The following is a 15,708-nucleotide window of genomic DNA, read 5'->3' on the forward strand; positions in this document are numbered from 1 at the left end:
ACCCGCAAATCTGTCAAAAACTACTATTTGTAGAAGTACAATTTTGCATTGTTTTATATGTTTATATCTATTTCCTATGCTAATTTTGATTTTTCTATAAACAGTATATGAGATTCCTTTTAAAGTTGGTCTCATGAGCTAATTTAAGATTTTGGAATACAGAAAATCCATTCCCCAAATACAGAAAACAAAACCAAACGAAAAGCATTGTGGACAACAAAACCAAACAAAATAATCCCTGAAAGCAAAGTAAAAACAAAATGAACGACAGCAAATAATACAAACAAAAAAGAGCGGGGAATAAAATAAAACCAAAGAGATCAGCTAAATGAGACTGGAGAAATCAGCACTCTTTACAGGGAACTGTTGAAAGTCGGTTATATGCAGCTACTGATTTTTAGGGAATGCTAGGAGAAGCCATCACCAAAAGGCCCAATCACACCCCCTTTCCATTCACCGGAGGGGAGGGGAGGAGGGAGGGAACTGGTGCAGATTTAGCAATGGGTTAGCAGCTGGGGTCTTCACCTTTATCTCCTTGAAGAAGGAAGCAGTTTCGCCCTCGATAATTGGCTGCAGCAAAGGGCTTCTCCGCTTGCTGGAGGGGGAACCCTGTGACAGGTGTTAACAAGTAGGTTACATTCCGAATCCCTTTCCCTTTCCCTCCAGCTCTCGGCCTCCTCTGACCTCACCAGTATTTATTAACTTTTAACTCTGCATTCTTACCCCTCCCTGCCAAACACTCCCAGGAAAACCTGAAACAACAAAAGTTTTTTTTCCAAGTTGCTGCTTCCCTTCAGCGCCCACACACATAAATCAAGGAGGACAGAGTACAGCAAGAACAGCACAGGACTGTATCCGGCAGACACGCAGAAGAAACCCGAGGAGAAACACCTGCTCCCACCGCTGCCCCCGCCAGTCACAGTAGCCACAAGAACACTTCGGCTGTAGTCAGCTAAGGAGAATCACATAAGCTCAGAAAGCAATACAAAGGGGAGCTGACTTCTCTGTTGCACGTTCACCCTACTTAGGGACACTATGGGTTCCTGCCTGGAGAATGAAAACAACTCCTTGGATCTAATCGTTTTATTTGTTAGTTTAGGACATTCCTCCAGAATACACTAAAGTGGCTTTCTTCAAATACACCTGCCTGAGATCTCTGGACCCTCCTTTCTTCATTAAATACATTGTTAAAAGAAATAGACAATATCCTAGGCCTAGAAATAAGAAGGGCATTTAAGGCCGGGCCAGACAGGAGCAGCGGCTAAAATGAGTATGTATTGCAACGGCAACATCAAAGTGAGTTTGTGTCTGCTTATTAAAGAGCCTAAAAGCCAGCAGGGGAGATGGGAGCACTGAAACAGAGGCAAATGTTTCCCCGAGAGACGGGCAGGGCAGAACACCCCACTCATAAGCTGGGGGTGGAAATGCTGAGACTGGGATGAGGGATGGGAGCAGGTGGCTGGGCCTTAAAGACTGTCCTGTCGCTGAAGGCAAGCTGCTGCTCCCTACTCTTGACAAAATCAAAATCCAGGAGCCAAAAGCAGCAAAGTTCAAGGATGGTGGCCACTGACAGCAACTTCAATGAGCAGCCTCCTTTCCTACACCTTGCCACATCCTCCAAGAAGAAGGGCCTCTTTCTTGAGTTTCTCAGAGGATTTTCTCCCTGGACACAATTCCCAAGGGAGTTATCCCCTCTTGGATGGGAGGGACTATGAGCAGAGGGCCTTGGGACCACAGCAGTACTCTTTGGAGTGAAGAGGCCTGGAGAAAGCACAGCCCTGCGCCCTTGGTGCTCTGTCCATCTGGCCCAGCACATCCAATGGATGTACATGCCTTTGGGGCAAAGCATGTCCTCCAAAAGGGAAAAATAAATTCTATCAGCTTCAGATCTGCCCATTTTTAACAAATGTAGCCTCAAGGGTCTTTGATAAAGTCTTCATTCCTCAAGCTGTGGGTCATGGATACTAATGGCTGATTCAGCCACTAAAGCCTATTCTTTAATGAGAAAGCAAGTTAGGGTCCTAATTCATATATCCAGGGCCCATTCAAGCAGAAAGGTGTTGTAGCAGCCACAGGAAGGTATTCTACTCACAATGATGGGTATGGTGTTGGCTCGGGACAGGATCTGTTTGACCAGCCGGTACCTGTCATATAGTGGCTTCATCACCTGACGTTCGTTCTTTGTTACCTGAAAAGCAAGAACGAGAGCTATGAGAAGCCTGCTGCTGGGAGTCACGACCAGCTGTCTAAGCATGCTCTGGGCCTTTGTAATTCTAGAGAAACTCCAGATGATGCAACTTAAGTCTTACTACCGTCACAAAATTTATTTAAACTGATAATATTATTTATTCAATAAATATTCAGATTACCTACTTCAGCTGCAGATCAGTGGAAGTCACTCCATTGGTAGTACAACTTGTTCTAAATCCAAACTAGGCTCATTCTCAGGTTCCTGCTTAAAACTCCTCCAGGTTCAGAGTTCCCACATGACTATTTTCTGAGCCCAGGGAAAATGAAAGCATATATTTGCTATAAGACGTATCATGTAGGCTGTGCACGGTGGCTCACGCCTGTAAGCCCAGCACTTTGGGAGGCTGAGGCAGTCAGATCACCTGAGGTCAGGAGTTCGAGACCAGCCTGGTCAACATGGTGAAACCCCATCTCTACTTAAAAAAAAAAAAGGAAAAAAAAAATGCTGGGTGTGGTGGTGGGCGCCTGTAGCCCCAGCTATGCAGGAGGATGAGGTGGAGAATCGCTTGAACACAGGAGGTGGAGGATGCAGTGAGCCAAGATCACACAACTGCACTCCAGCCTGGGTGACAGACCAAGACTGTCTTAAAAAAAAAAGATATATCATGTAGTTCATTCACTTCTCTTTCTCCTCTATGAAATTGTTATGTTTCTAAGAACAAGATTCTGGCAAACAGTGGGTATTCAAGGAACATTTGATGAAAAATACATGCACTGATTCATCTGTATATCCCTAATAGAATCTGGCACAGGGCTAAAAAATGTTTAAAGGACGGATTCTCCAGGCAGTGGGGAGGAATCACACCCAGCTCCCTGGTACAGTATTGGAAGCGCCTCATACTCTTTCTGCTGTTTCTCCTCCCCATCACACCTCCAGCTCCAGCAATCAAGTAGGTTGTCTCAACCTTCTTGTCTAATTCCCTCTACCCTGCCATGACTTCCTCTTTGCTCTTTTGTTTGGCAAATTCCAGATCAAGAGCCACTTCCCTGTGCAGCCTTCTTCCAACATCCCCCATTCTGGGAGACTCACCCATTCTCTCCTTTGTTTCACCACCCTGCCGGTACATACCCTGCAATTTCACAAATGCTTTTATACTCTATTGTAGCGATATGTTGACACGTGTCTCCTCCTTGAGACTGTAGCCCCTTGAGAGCAGGAGTTTATGTTTTTGTATCCCTAGTAACTATTTCAGTGCCTGAATACTTGGTGGAAATATTCCATAAATATCAAATGAGTGAATAAATGGTTCAAACATAAATAGGTGTGCCTGATTCACAGATGCAGTCCCATTGGTTACTTACATGGGGAATGAGATGAAGCATCTTTGTTGCAAGTTAGCTGTTTGTCTCCTGCATTCTCTTACAACTTCACACATAATAAGGCAAGAGTTTTAGAGGTAAGAAAGGCAAGTAGCATTAGCTTTGACCATTTCTTTTATGGGTTTTTTGAGCCTTCAACTTCAAAGATGACTCTGGATTATAAAGAAATGGATGATCCTTTGTTGCCTTTTGTATTTGCCTTTCTCAAAGTGATCAACAGAAAGTATGCTTTGGATAAACTTGACAAGTTAGAATAAGATCAACAAGAATAACAGCCTTTTATTTCTTGCTCTTCTGTTATCAGATAACTAACGGGCAATTGGTATTTTCTTCTTCTACTATCTACTATACCATGAGGAGTTTCATAATTTTATAAACAATGACTGTCAAAACTAGAAGGGTCTCATTATTTTACAGAAAAAGACTAAGGATCAAACCACAGGTGTCACCCGCTACACACCTACCACCCAGCTGAAATGAAGACTGTGTGCAGTGCTGGCAAAGATGTTGAACATCTGGAACTCTTTAGAAGTGAAACACTTTAGAAAACCATTTGGCAGTACCTACTAGAGCTGAACTTATGACTCGTCAATTCCACTCTTCAGTATATACCAAACAAAGGTGGCCTTAAGTTCATCAAAAGACATATGTAAGAATGTTCATTGCAGCACTGTAATCCCAAACTGGAAATAGTCCCAAACCAGAAATCGCCCATATGCCCAGTGATAGAATGAAGTATGTTCCCCAAACTGAATACTACACAGCAATGAGAATGAGTGAATCACAGCTATATGCAACATCATGGATTAACCTCATAATAATAAAGCCAAGTAAATTACACCAGACACAAAACATACTGTCAGATTCCACTTACATAAAGGTCAAAAATAAGAAAGAGCCACAGAGTTAGATGATAGTGGTTTTTCTCTGTGGAACCTTCAGTCATGGTACTGACTGGAAGGGAACATAAGCGAGGCCTTTGGAGGATCAGCAACGTTCTGTTTTTTGATCTGGGTGCTGGTTACCTGGGTGTGTTTACTTTGTGAAATTTCATCAAGACATATGTTTATAATTTGGGCTCTTTTCTGCACTTACGTTATACATGGTAAGCATCCCAAATCTGAAAATCCAAAATCTGAAACTTTTTGAGAACTGACATGATGCCAAAAGGAAATGTTCATTGGAACGTTTTGAATTTCAGATTTTGGGATTTGGGATGCTCAATCAGTATAATGCAAATATTCCAAAATCTGAACAAATCCAAAATCTGAAACACTTCTGGTCCCAAGCATTTTGTATAAGGGATATTCAACCTGTACTTCAACAAAAGTGCAACGATAGCCACAAAAAAGTGTGAGGAACAGAAATGAAATGATTTGTACAATGTCATATGTAAAATGACAGAATTTAGGACTGTCGGACACATGAAATAATTTTTTAAACAATATATAGAACATGTTGTAGATGGGATTAAAGTGCATCCTAATGTCAGCACATGACACATGGTGAAATATAATGTGCAAGATAAACAATAGATGGTTGAGTAACCAAAGTAAACTAAAAATAGAAATAGGAACCAGCCAGCGTCCCCACTGTGAACTAGCATCCATTAGTATGTATTTGGCAGAAACATCTTTGAAAGTAAAACCAACCAGTTACGACAAATTTGACACAAACCAATCTCCTTCTTACTCTTTATTCAAAAAGAAAGTTTTCTACTTGGAGTAGATGAGGAAGATCACTGGCTTAATTCTTCGGCTCATGCCATTGATATTTAGATTTTCTATAAATTGCTCATGTTTTCAGTAAGTGGCCCCCAGGAACTAATCACATGTGGGTGATCTGACAAAATCCAGTGTTTTTGACTATGGAGAGTTAAAACTCATGATTCCACAAAACCATTGTCATTTAACAGAAGCACTAAAAATATCAAAGATCTTTAAGTCTGAGGTAAGAGAAAGGTGTAAGAATAATGACCTGATTTTTATCATAATCATTTTCATGATATATATTTGAAGCCAAAGGCTCAGTGATACTAAAAGTTAATGCAACTTTTACCCATCATAATAACGATCAGTGCTCGGTTTGTAAGTGGGGTCAAAATTTAATCAGTAGTTATATGAACAAAGCAGGACCTTCGCTGAACTGTCAAAAAAGAGCTATTAAATCTGCCATAGGAAAACCGTTTGAGTTGACGTCTCTTATTCTTGACTCATCAGCTGCTCAGGGATTCTGCTGCCCACCAAGAACAGGGCTCTGAATGAGCTACTGAAATTCTCTCAGCCTCAGTTTTCTGAATGGTAAATTGCAGAAATCAAATTAGAAAACCTTTATGCTTCCTAATTGCTTGGAAATGACTTTAGGCCAGGCATATAATATATTCTCTCTTCAAAGTACTTTCACTCCTCTGTCTTCAAAACTTTATCTAAAGTGATAGTGCTGAATGGTCTTCCAATATGTGGAACTAGGGTTATCCGGAAGACGTATTTTTGCACATAAGTGAAACAACGTAAATATCCAGATGTGAAGATCTAAGGGGAGAATGCGGCACTTCCACTCCGTCTTTCCTTAATGATTCAAATAAATTGTCATTTACTGGTCTCTTACTACCCTATTTGGTTGCCCCGTAAGTTTCGGATATTTTAAAACACAAAGGGAACACTAGCCAACAATTATCCACATTTAATTAATGGCAAGTCTTGAACAGAAATCATAAAGGCCTGATTAGGCAGCTGCATTTGTCTGCCTTTATCTTTTGTGATGGTTTTGGTCTTAGCCTCAAATAAAACTTCCTTACTGCAATATCAGTTTAGTTGCTGTTACCTGACAAAACCACAAAGGTGAAAGGTAAAATGATGAATGTATTTACTTTAAAAATAAAGATAAATTAGAACTATGAAATATTAAGAGCTAGAAAAGCCTTATTTTTTAGATGATAAAATTAAAGCACCAGAGAGGGTAATGATTTGCTCAAGGCCACAGAGTTGGGTCCAGATCCGAGGTTTATGGACTTCCAGTTGTTTTCTTTCACAAATAAGAAGTAGGATCTTTAACTGTGATGATTTTTGGATTCGGGATGCTCAATCAGTAGCACGTCAATACAGCATAAAGGATATAGTGCTGTCAATATAGCACAGAGATGTAGCATTATTCTCTAATAGGGTCTGGCCAAGCTGCCTTCATAATGAAGAACTCTGCCTTCCAAGCCGAGAGTTTGCCTATATTGAATTTACAAAAATTTGTGCTTATGAACAGTGTCACAGAAACACAACTTTGTGAGAAATTATGTCATAGACAAACTATGTGGCCTCAAACTTTCCTTGATAAAACAAGAAGTACTTTGAGTTTGTGTGTGAGGGGTATACCTCTGAATCATCAAACTGCTAGAAGGAGAAGACAAAATGAGATGGATTCTTATAACTGTTGCATTCTTGGCCTATTAATTTGAAAAATGACAACTCTCTCTTCGTTATCAGGTAATCATAAGAGACTGTAAAAAGATCAGAAAATCCAAAACAGCAGTTAGCCAAAGGAGAATATTTATAAATGGCTCCAGAATTTGCATTTAAATTTGAATGTGGCTGTGTCTAGGGTCCTCAAGGTTTAAAAACACACAAGACTAAAATACTCCATTGAGGAAGAACCAGAAGCTCTGATCAGGCAACCCATTCTCTCCCCTCTGTTTATTACCAAATAGTGGGATACACAGACAGTAACACAGTGACATGTAGTTATTTACTGCACTTCTGTGACATGCTCTTTTGATGAGAAGATTCTTAAATATTGAAAAGGACACACTTTAATAAGAATAGGGAATTATATGCCTGTGTATACATGAGTGTTTTGTTTTTATATATGTGTCAGTCTGCAGAGTGCCCTGATAAAGCAAACAGCTTTGCTAAAAATGTACAGAAGCAGCCGATTACAGTTTCGGCCTAAGATTTTACTAGTTAGTGCCCTTTTAAATCAGTACCTGTAGACTCAGAAAAAAATCCATTGAATTCTGAGCACCTGCTTTTCTGAACAATTGGGGTTTGGAACAATAGTTTAACTCTGGAAGTTAAGAAAAATACCACATGGTATTTACAGTCCAGAGTCCATGGTAACACCAGAAATCTAAGAATTAAAAGTTTACGCTTTGATTTGTTTTTCAGACTGGCCAGATATCAAATGAACTCTGCTTTTCCTGAAGAGGTTGGAGCATCACATTCCAAATAGAGAGAGGCAGAGAGTTTGGCACGGGACCAGAAATGAATGATGCTCAAATTTCCTACGGCATTTGTTCCCCACCCTATGAGATGCTAGCATCCAGACCCACCTGAAAGAGTGATGAAAGGAAATAAGGCAGGGCCAAGAATAATAGTTCATATTCTTAATAAGAGGGCTATGAAATGCACATTCTTTTGCCTGATTTAATCACTTAATCAGAAGGAGGCTACAGAGAGTAGAACATGTAATTGTAACAGAAGTGAAAACTATCATTTACTGTGCAAACCCAGTAACAGCCACCCCACCCCACTTCCTCAGTGGCAGACATCCTACAGGTAAATATACACAGATAAACGTCTGTGTGTGTGTGTAATATCATTTCATCTCCTTGGCAATTTATAACAGGTATCTATTATATAGACAAAGCACCAAGGCTCTGAGAGGTTACCTAAGCAGCCCAATGTCACAGAGATCATCTCAGTGGGGCTGGTTTTGAAGCTGGGTCTGCCAATTCTATGTGTTTGACCCAGTCCAGACTGATTGAGGGAATCTGTTCCCAACTCAGAGCAACAAATACTACAGCACACAAAATACTCAACTGGTAGCAAGGTTAAGTCTATCTAGAACACAGCTGTGAGCTCCTAAGGGCCTTGGGCATGGAAGTCCTTAAAGGTGTCTATCAATGTCATAACCCAAATCCACAGAAGGAAAAGAGGAAATGTTAAAGAAGGAAAACACACCTTCTCCATGAGGCCTGCCATACGGCTACACAGAGTTCTATACTTTAGGGTTCTGAGCCTATTGTGGAGAAGGAGCATCTCTCTGATAAAAGAAGTTCACTTCTTCCTCTACACATTTTGAACATTCCAGTGGAGAAGGAGAAAGTTTCACAGCGTATTTGAGCTCTAGAGCATTTACTATTTGGTTCAACGCCTTTAAAAAAATCCCACACAAAGCTTGGCTGAAGCATGAACATTATCCCAGAGTGTCAGTATTTTCCACTGCAGGGACAGGCCAGCAGAATAAATCATCATCAGTGCCAGCATTTTTTTTTTTTTTTACATTTAAACATGATAAATTCAGAATGAAATGCCACCAAGGAGACATTCTACAGATAGTTATTGGACCCGTGTCATGTGTCAGGTCTGGTGCTAGACACTGAGGACTGGGGTCACCACTAGGGGAACAAAGCCCAGAATCCTTGCCCTCCCACACCTTAGAGTCTAGTGAATTACTCTGGAACCTTCTTTATTTAAAAGAGCATATTTTAGATGAAAAGACTATCATATAGTCATGGACAAGACTGAAAAAGAGATCTATACTTTTTGGCTATGTAAAAATAATCAGTGAACCTAAACTTCATGCTTCCTTATACCTGCTTTTAAGAATTTGTTTTGTTAGGTTTCTAACAACATTATGAACAAAAGGTTATTAAGAATGACTGACAAGAAGGGTGTGTGATGAAAAGTTCTTCAAGGAAGAGAGCAGAAGCCTATCGTGCTACCGCTTCCCCCACAGCTAACAACAAACATTCCAGCAGTGCTTGCTGAACAGCAAGCCACCACAAATGCTTCCGTGATTAGGAAAAGGCAAAGCCATATTTTGGATTCCTCACACTTCTAGTTCTGAATGGCAGCTGGAACTTCTTTACAGACAAACACTAGTTGCACTGCATTGCAGAGACTGAATTTTAAGGTAGATCATTCTAGTTTAACACTTTTCATTTTATGGATGAAGAAGCCTACAGTCAGTGACAGCTTATTGGGAGAGACCTAGGGACAGGGAAGTCTTCAAACTCCAGGGGTCTTTACGCCCTATACTCTGCCCCCCCAACCCCTGGCCCCTCCACCATTCCTTCCTTTAAAGCAGTACATTAGTGACTAAATTTTACTTGCAAACAAATTTTTCATTGGAACCTAATTAAGTTCAACATCTACTAGATAGAACTTTCTTATTGGCTAAGCCTTCAGAAAGCTTAGTTATGGTGTAAATATATAGTAACCTCCTTTATCCTAAAAGTAAAGAAAGCAGACACTAGGGAACCCCCTTTTGTAAAATACTGAACATAGAAAATCCATTTCTAAAGCCAGATAATTGACCCCAATCAGAAAATTTACTACATCACATACCGGCCGTCCATGAATGCTTTCATAATATAACAGAGCTTTCTGCAGAGCCACTTTCTCATTAGCAATCTGGTCTTTGGTCATATCCTGTATAAACATAGGGATAGAGAATTGAAAGAGAGGAAAATGTTTGTGAACATTCCAACTTCTTTACTTAAACACATTCCTAAAGCAAGGCTAAAAAGATTCCTCATATAACAGCTCTCCCTAGCTCTATCCAAAGTTCATTTAGTAATGGGCTATTCCTGAGCTCTTGGGAGAAATGTGACCAGCACAGCGGAATCATCAGCCACTTGGATCTCCCACATGGCAGTAAAGGTACTGTGAACACTGAGGTAAGCAGGGCTGTGAGGCACATGGGGCTTAGCTTAATGGCCCAAGCAATGACGACAGTTATATGTTACACAGTCCCAAAGGTTTGTCTCTAATCCTTCTACCTCAGAGAGTCACAAAACCAGCTATTAACCTAAACAAGTTCATTCTGTAACCTATACAATAGAGTTTTGTTTTCAGTCTGTAGTCAAAAACCAAAGCACCCACAGTTAACGCACTCTGCAGTGGTTTCATCAGCTTCTCTAGACACTTAACAGCCTGGAAGGCTTAACAAGGTATCACCTTCCTACTGGGATTCGCATGGCATGCCCTGTGTCCCTACCACATTGACTGGGGCTTAAGACTTCACAGAATCATCGCACCTTAATGTCCTCAGGACGGCTGCTTTCCGCTCGCTTCTCCTGGAGCTTCCTCTGAATACATTCCAACGTGGCTTCAACACTGGGCTTTATTGCTTTATCTACCAGCTCTTGCTTCTTCTCATCTTCTTTCTCAAGCTGGGAACCAAAACTCTTGGGAAGTGTGTTGCTTCGCTGCCGCATCCTGGGAGTTAGGTCCTCTTCAGATATCTTTAGTTTTGACTCTAGTTGAGAAGATTTCGGGGTAGAGATATGAGATTTGATGTCTGCCCAACACAAATTATTTTTCTGTAGTGTCAATAACTTATTCTGTCTTTTTTCAGAGAGTATCTAGTTACAGTATCAGTAGAAATCCCTGAATTATTATGTAAAACCTGAGCTAATGGTAACATCTTCTTTGATTACATGGAATGTTTTCCTAACACTAATTGCTGAGAAAGCTTTAGCCGCATCTGCCTGTATGATGTTCTCAGAATGTGGCATCCTTGGTCCTTCAGTGGTTAAAGGTATTTACTAATCTAATGCCCAACCACTGGCCAACCTTTTCTGTATGACTTACATACTTTATTCTGAAATTAGGTTCCTTTGTATTCTATTCAGTTGTTTATATGACCGTGTCTCTGAAAAGATGGGAATCTCTTTGAGGGATGGGGGCCAAACGCTTTGCAGATTCATCTCTGTCTACTTGTTTGCTTCTACCACCACAGCAAATGGAGACTTGGATTAAACAGGTGCTTGAGAGATGTTGACTTGAAACCATCATCCTTTCTATTAGTGATCTAGGGAAATGAAGAAATGCTGCAGGATTCGCCTCTTAGCTGATCTGGTTTCCCTATGACTGAGACCATGCAAAGACCTGGGGCAGTGGTCACTCTGAATAGCTGAGAGTGCTGGGAAGCATCTTTAAGGACCCTGGAATGCCTTAGCAGTGGCAGTCAGTGGGAGAGGAGGTGAGAGACTCTGCACCTGGCTTGTTGTACAGAAGCCACAGCTCCAGAACTTTACCCACCTTTAAGTTGTCTCCGGAATTTGGCAAGGTCATTTGTCCATTTCAGAACCTCTGCATTGGCTGCTTTGTCACTGTGGGAAGGCTGAGAAAAGGAAGTCTAGAGTAAATGCTTGGGAACTGGAGCAGGGAAAAGAAGAAGTGTTTGATGATCATTTTTGTTTTAAATAGGAAGGAAAAATTGAGCCCCATCAGAATAAGAAATTAAACACAAATGTAATTCCATTATCCTTTCCATTTGGTTATTTTGATGCTTTCAAAAAATTCCTCAGAGGCAAAATGCATCTTTATGATCAGGGACTTCTGTGAGGTCCATGACCCCCTTGCCATTATTTGTAGGGTTCAACCTGTAAGGCAAACAGTGTAGAAAACAGAGGGGTATATGATGTTTTGCTCAGCAACCATCATGAAAATGCCTGTTTGCCACTCTTGTGGGAAATCCTGAGTACAGAGCTGACAGCAGAACGAGCTCAGTGCTAACGAGATTTCAGAAGATAATATTGAATTAAATTTTAGTCAAACGACTTCATTCAACAATTTCTCCAGCTCCTGCTTACTGATTAATTTATAAAATGTAGATTTAAACTTTCATTTTTTTTTTGGTAAGAATGCACTTGTGCAAGAAAAATGCTGACACATAATGATTGGGGTTTATCAGGGTGTACTATCCAGGGTTTACTGCCTTTTTGTTGTAAGATTCCCTAGAAGTCTCCCTTAACCTTTCGTTGTTTCTTTGAGTTGTTGAAACACTGGCATGTCCAGGGAAAGGGGGAGGTGAAAAGAACAGTGTGAGGGGACACTTACTCTGTACTTCTTCTCTTCTTCAAATCTATCTTCAAACTTCCGGATCTTCTTTTTAAGGCTCTGAATCCTTCGTGTGAGCTGGGCAGGCGTCAGGTCCTCTTGCTCATCATCGTAGGACCCCAGAGAGGAGCTTCGCCGCCTGGGAAGAGTACAACTTGGGTCAGTTTCCCCAGGAGCAGTCACTGCTTGGCGAGAGGGGCCCTGGGGAAGTGCGACACCATGTGGCGTGTGGTGGTGGGGTGGGGTGGCAGCGTGAAGACCAAACAGCCTCTCTCCTCTTGAATAAAAGACACTTGACTGATCCATTGAAGCGCGGTATGTCCCACCTATTAAGTATACTTCTAAGCTTTTCTAGCTCACATTTATAATTAGCAAAGTAGGACTGAAGTCGACCTTTCCTGTGGGCCTAAAAGAGCTGAATTGGAGAGTGCTTTGGAAAGGAGGTGCTAAGAAAATTCAGTATGTGATGTTGCAGTTGGGCCACAGCTCAAATGGGAAACTGCAACACGGCCTGTGTCCTAGGATGGAGAATTTCACATATGTTGCTCCATAGGCTCACGACTTAATTAAAAAAACATTATTTGCTATCAGTGCCATTCCTATCTTTTCTGATGTTGTGGGGATGATGCATTTACCTATCTGCAACACAGAGAAACATACCTCATGAAAGAATGGGAGTTTGGTGGGGAAGGAGGCACTTCCGTGTCATCCAGGTATTGTCTGCTCTGCCCATAAGCGTAGAACCGAGGAGAGAGCATGGGGTCGCTGTCTTCGTCCAGCAGCTGACGGATCAGGCGCCCAGCCTGCGGCGAGAGGCGGGCTTCATCAGAGTCACTGTTCTCCCGCTGCCAGGAGGAGAAAGCAGGGATAGGCTCTGGAAAATAAGGGCCGTAAGAGGTCAGGACTGTTCCTGAAAGAGGGCAGGGTTGTTCTTTAAAACACAAGTGTTTCCCAGGCTTCCCAGATGCTTTAGGAAGCTGCCCATTGAATCATTTCTCATTTTACAGCTAAGGTCTAGACTAAGGACACTGTGCCCCAACTGAAATCACTAACGTGTCTGACAGCCATCATCTACCTACCTCTCATTTCCATTCCCACTGGCTTTCCAAAGAGAATTTGCTAGGGCTACCCTGGGGAGGAGCCTTGAAGGGGGAAGCCCAGTCGATCAGTGACAAAACTCTTCCACCTGATGGCATCATTGAACAGAAAATGTGCATGCGTGCAATCCCAGCACTTTGGGAGGTCAAGGCAGGCGGATCACCTGAGGTCAGGAGCTTGAGACCAGCCTGGCCAACATGGTGAAACCCCATCTCTACTAAAAATACAAAATTTAGCTGGGCCTGGTGGCGGATGTGTGTAATCCCAGCTACTCGGGAGGCTGAGGCACGAGAATCGCTTGAAGCCAGGAGGCAGAGTTTGCAGTGAGCAGAGATAGTGCCACTGCACTCCAGCCTGGGTGACAGAGTGAGGCTCTGTCTCAAAAAAAAAAAAAAAAAAAGAAAAAAAAAAAAAGAAAATGTGTTGATGGGGGAGATATTTGGCATCACAGCTGTACAGCCTTCACTAAACAACTGGGGAGTCAAGCTACGGAACCACATCAATCTTGAGAGAGCCTATGTATTTAGGAGTTTATAACTTCCCTTGAGGTCATCCAGTAAGCTGTTTTGTGTGCTTCTGCTTAAGTGTGTTGGGATTAGCACATTTAAGATGCATGCTTTGCGCTCGAAACTTCAGAAGCTGCTCAAGACTCCAGTTAGAGTGAGATGCATACATAAATTAGCCAACAGAGGAAAAACGAACACCTTACAAAGGACAAATCTGTACAAATCAGTTTAGATAATCTGTTAAAAAAAATAACATGCTCAGCACAGAATCTTGATCTGTCATTTAGGGAGGGAAGAAGGCAATTGTTTATTTCTATTTACTGTAAGACACCTCAATAGATTCCTTTCCTCATTAAAAAAAACCCATCTAAAAGATTTAAAAAATAGATGTCGATGATATAAGGTATTTCATTTGTAATGTTTGCATTATAAAATGAGTTATGCTTTAAATTTACTTGTGGATTACTGTGATTTACACAAGGCTAGAATTTGGCCATGATCTTCAATTCTGGGATTCCTAGACTTTGAATCATGCAACAGTTGCTCCTCTACCTATCATACTATAAAATGTGCAAAACTATCTTGAATAAGTGCTTATTCAGGCTTCTATTTAAAAATAGATAATCCTAGAATGTTACAGCTGGGTGTGACTTCATACCTCAACTAATTTTGTGATTTCTCAATCCTGGCCGCACATTGAAGTCACACAGGGAAATATAAATGACTACCAGAAAGCAGGCTTCTCACACCATCCAAGTCAACAACATTTAGGTGAGGGTCCAGATATTTGCCCGTCACACACACACAAGTTTAAAAGCTGTCCAGGTGATGCTCATGTGCAGCCAGGTTTGAGAACGATTGATCCGACCCGGCAGATGACAGATAAGGAAACTGAAACCCTAAGAGGTGGGTCTAGAAGCTAAGTCTCCTGACTTCCAGATCCATGCTACAACTTAGAATGTGCCAAGTGCTTCCATAAGAGTGGCAGCTTTGAGATTTTTGTAGATCCCACATAATAGGGAGGATAAGCATATTAATTTAAAAAATTACTTTATATGGAATGAGGTCCACAGGTTCTCGAAATTTAAAGAGAGCTAGGTTATCTGGAAACGCAGACAAAAATACAAACATTCTGAGAAATGAAAGCAGTGTGAAAGACAGATTCGTATCTATTGAGGCTCAAAAAGTGGCAGAGGACATGCTAGTAGATGTGCTTGGCGAAAGCTGGAGACGAACAGGAGGTGTTTCATCATTTGTGCTAACATTATCGGTCTGCTCCTTCTAACTGGTAGGACTTGGGCACAAGCAGCTCAAACTGCCAACATAAAAGAATAGAAAATGGACTGAGAGGCGAAGTAACGAAGGGGGAGTGGAAAGCAACCCCTAGAAAAAATAAAACATGTCAGCTGCAGAAAATGGAGCTATTAAACTGACCAGCTTGCATCTTCTCTGTCATGATATTTCATGAGACCGCGTAATTTTCTGCAAGGACTTTCCCCGGGAGAGGGAAAGGGTTAAGATGGCTCGAACAGTAATGCAGCAGGCAATAAGCTCACTGCAGAGTGGCAAAGCAGCAAAGCCTTCCTGGGGACAGAGGGCTTTGGCAAAGCAAAGTCTGATGTTGATATTGGCATTTGAGTGCTGGTTAGTTTGACATTTCTATTCATAAAAACTTAGTTTAAAAGGTGTTACCTTAC

The 15,708-nt window shown here is 41.4% G+C and overlaps 1 protein-coding gene across 14 annotated transcripts in view; it reads right to left on the reverse strand.

The window, feature by feature from the left end:
- Positions 1-15,708, reverse strand: part of FAM13A (family with sequence similarity 13 member A) — a 388,692-nt gene that overhangs the window by 10,590 nt on the left and 362,394 nt on the right. For 12 of the 14 annotated variants that reach the window (XM_021939093.2, XM_021939091.2, XM_021939090.2 and 9 more), the window contains 7 exons: positions 13,068-13,281; positions 12,408-12,546; positions 11,607-11,688; positions 10,601-10,821; positions 9,909-9,992; positions 2,093-2,188; positions 526-609 (listed from right to left, as the gene is read on the reverse strand). In XM_021939093.2, coding sequence (XP_021794785.2) covers positions 526-609; positions 2,093-2,188; positions 9,909-9,992; positions 10,601-10,821; positions 11,607-11,688; positions 12,408-12,546; positions 13,068-13,281 — 920 coding nt within the window. The remainder of the gene's footprint in view (positions 1-525; positions 610-2,092; positions 2,189-9,908; positions 9,993-10,600; positions 10,822-11,606; positions 11,689-12,407; positions 12,547-13,067; positions 13,282-15,708) is intronic. The other 2 variants (XM_017959320.3, XM_021939101.2) reach the window with 1 other exon arrangement.

The sequence above is a fragment of the Papio anubis genome, chromosome 3, assembly GCF_008728515.1.
Source record: "Papio anubis isolate 15944 chromosome 3, Panubis1.0, whole genome shotgun sequence".
NCBI lineage: Eukaryota > Metazoa > Chordata > Mammalia > Primates > Cercopithecidae > Papio > Papio anubis.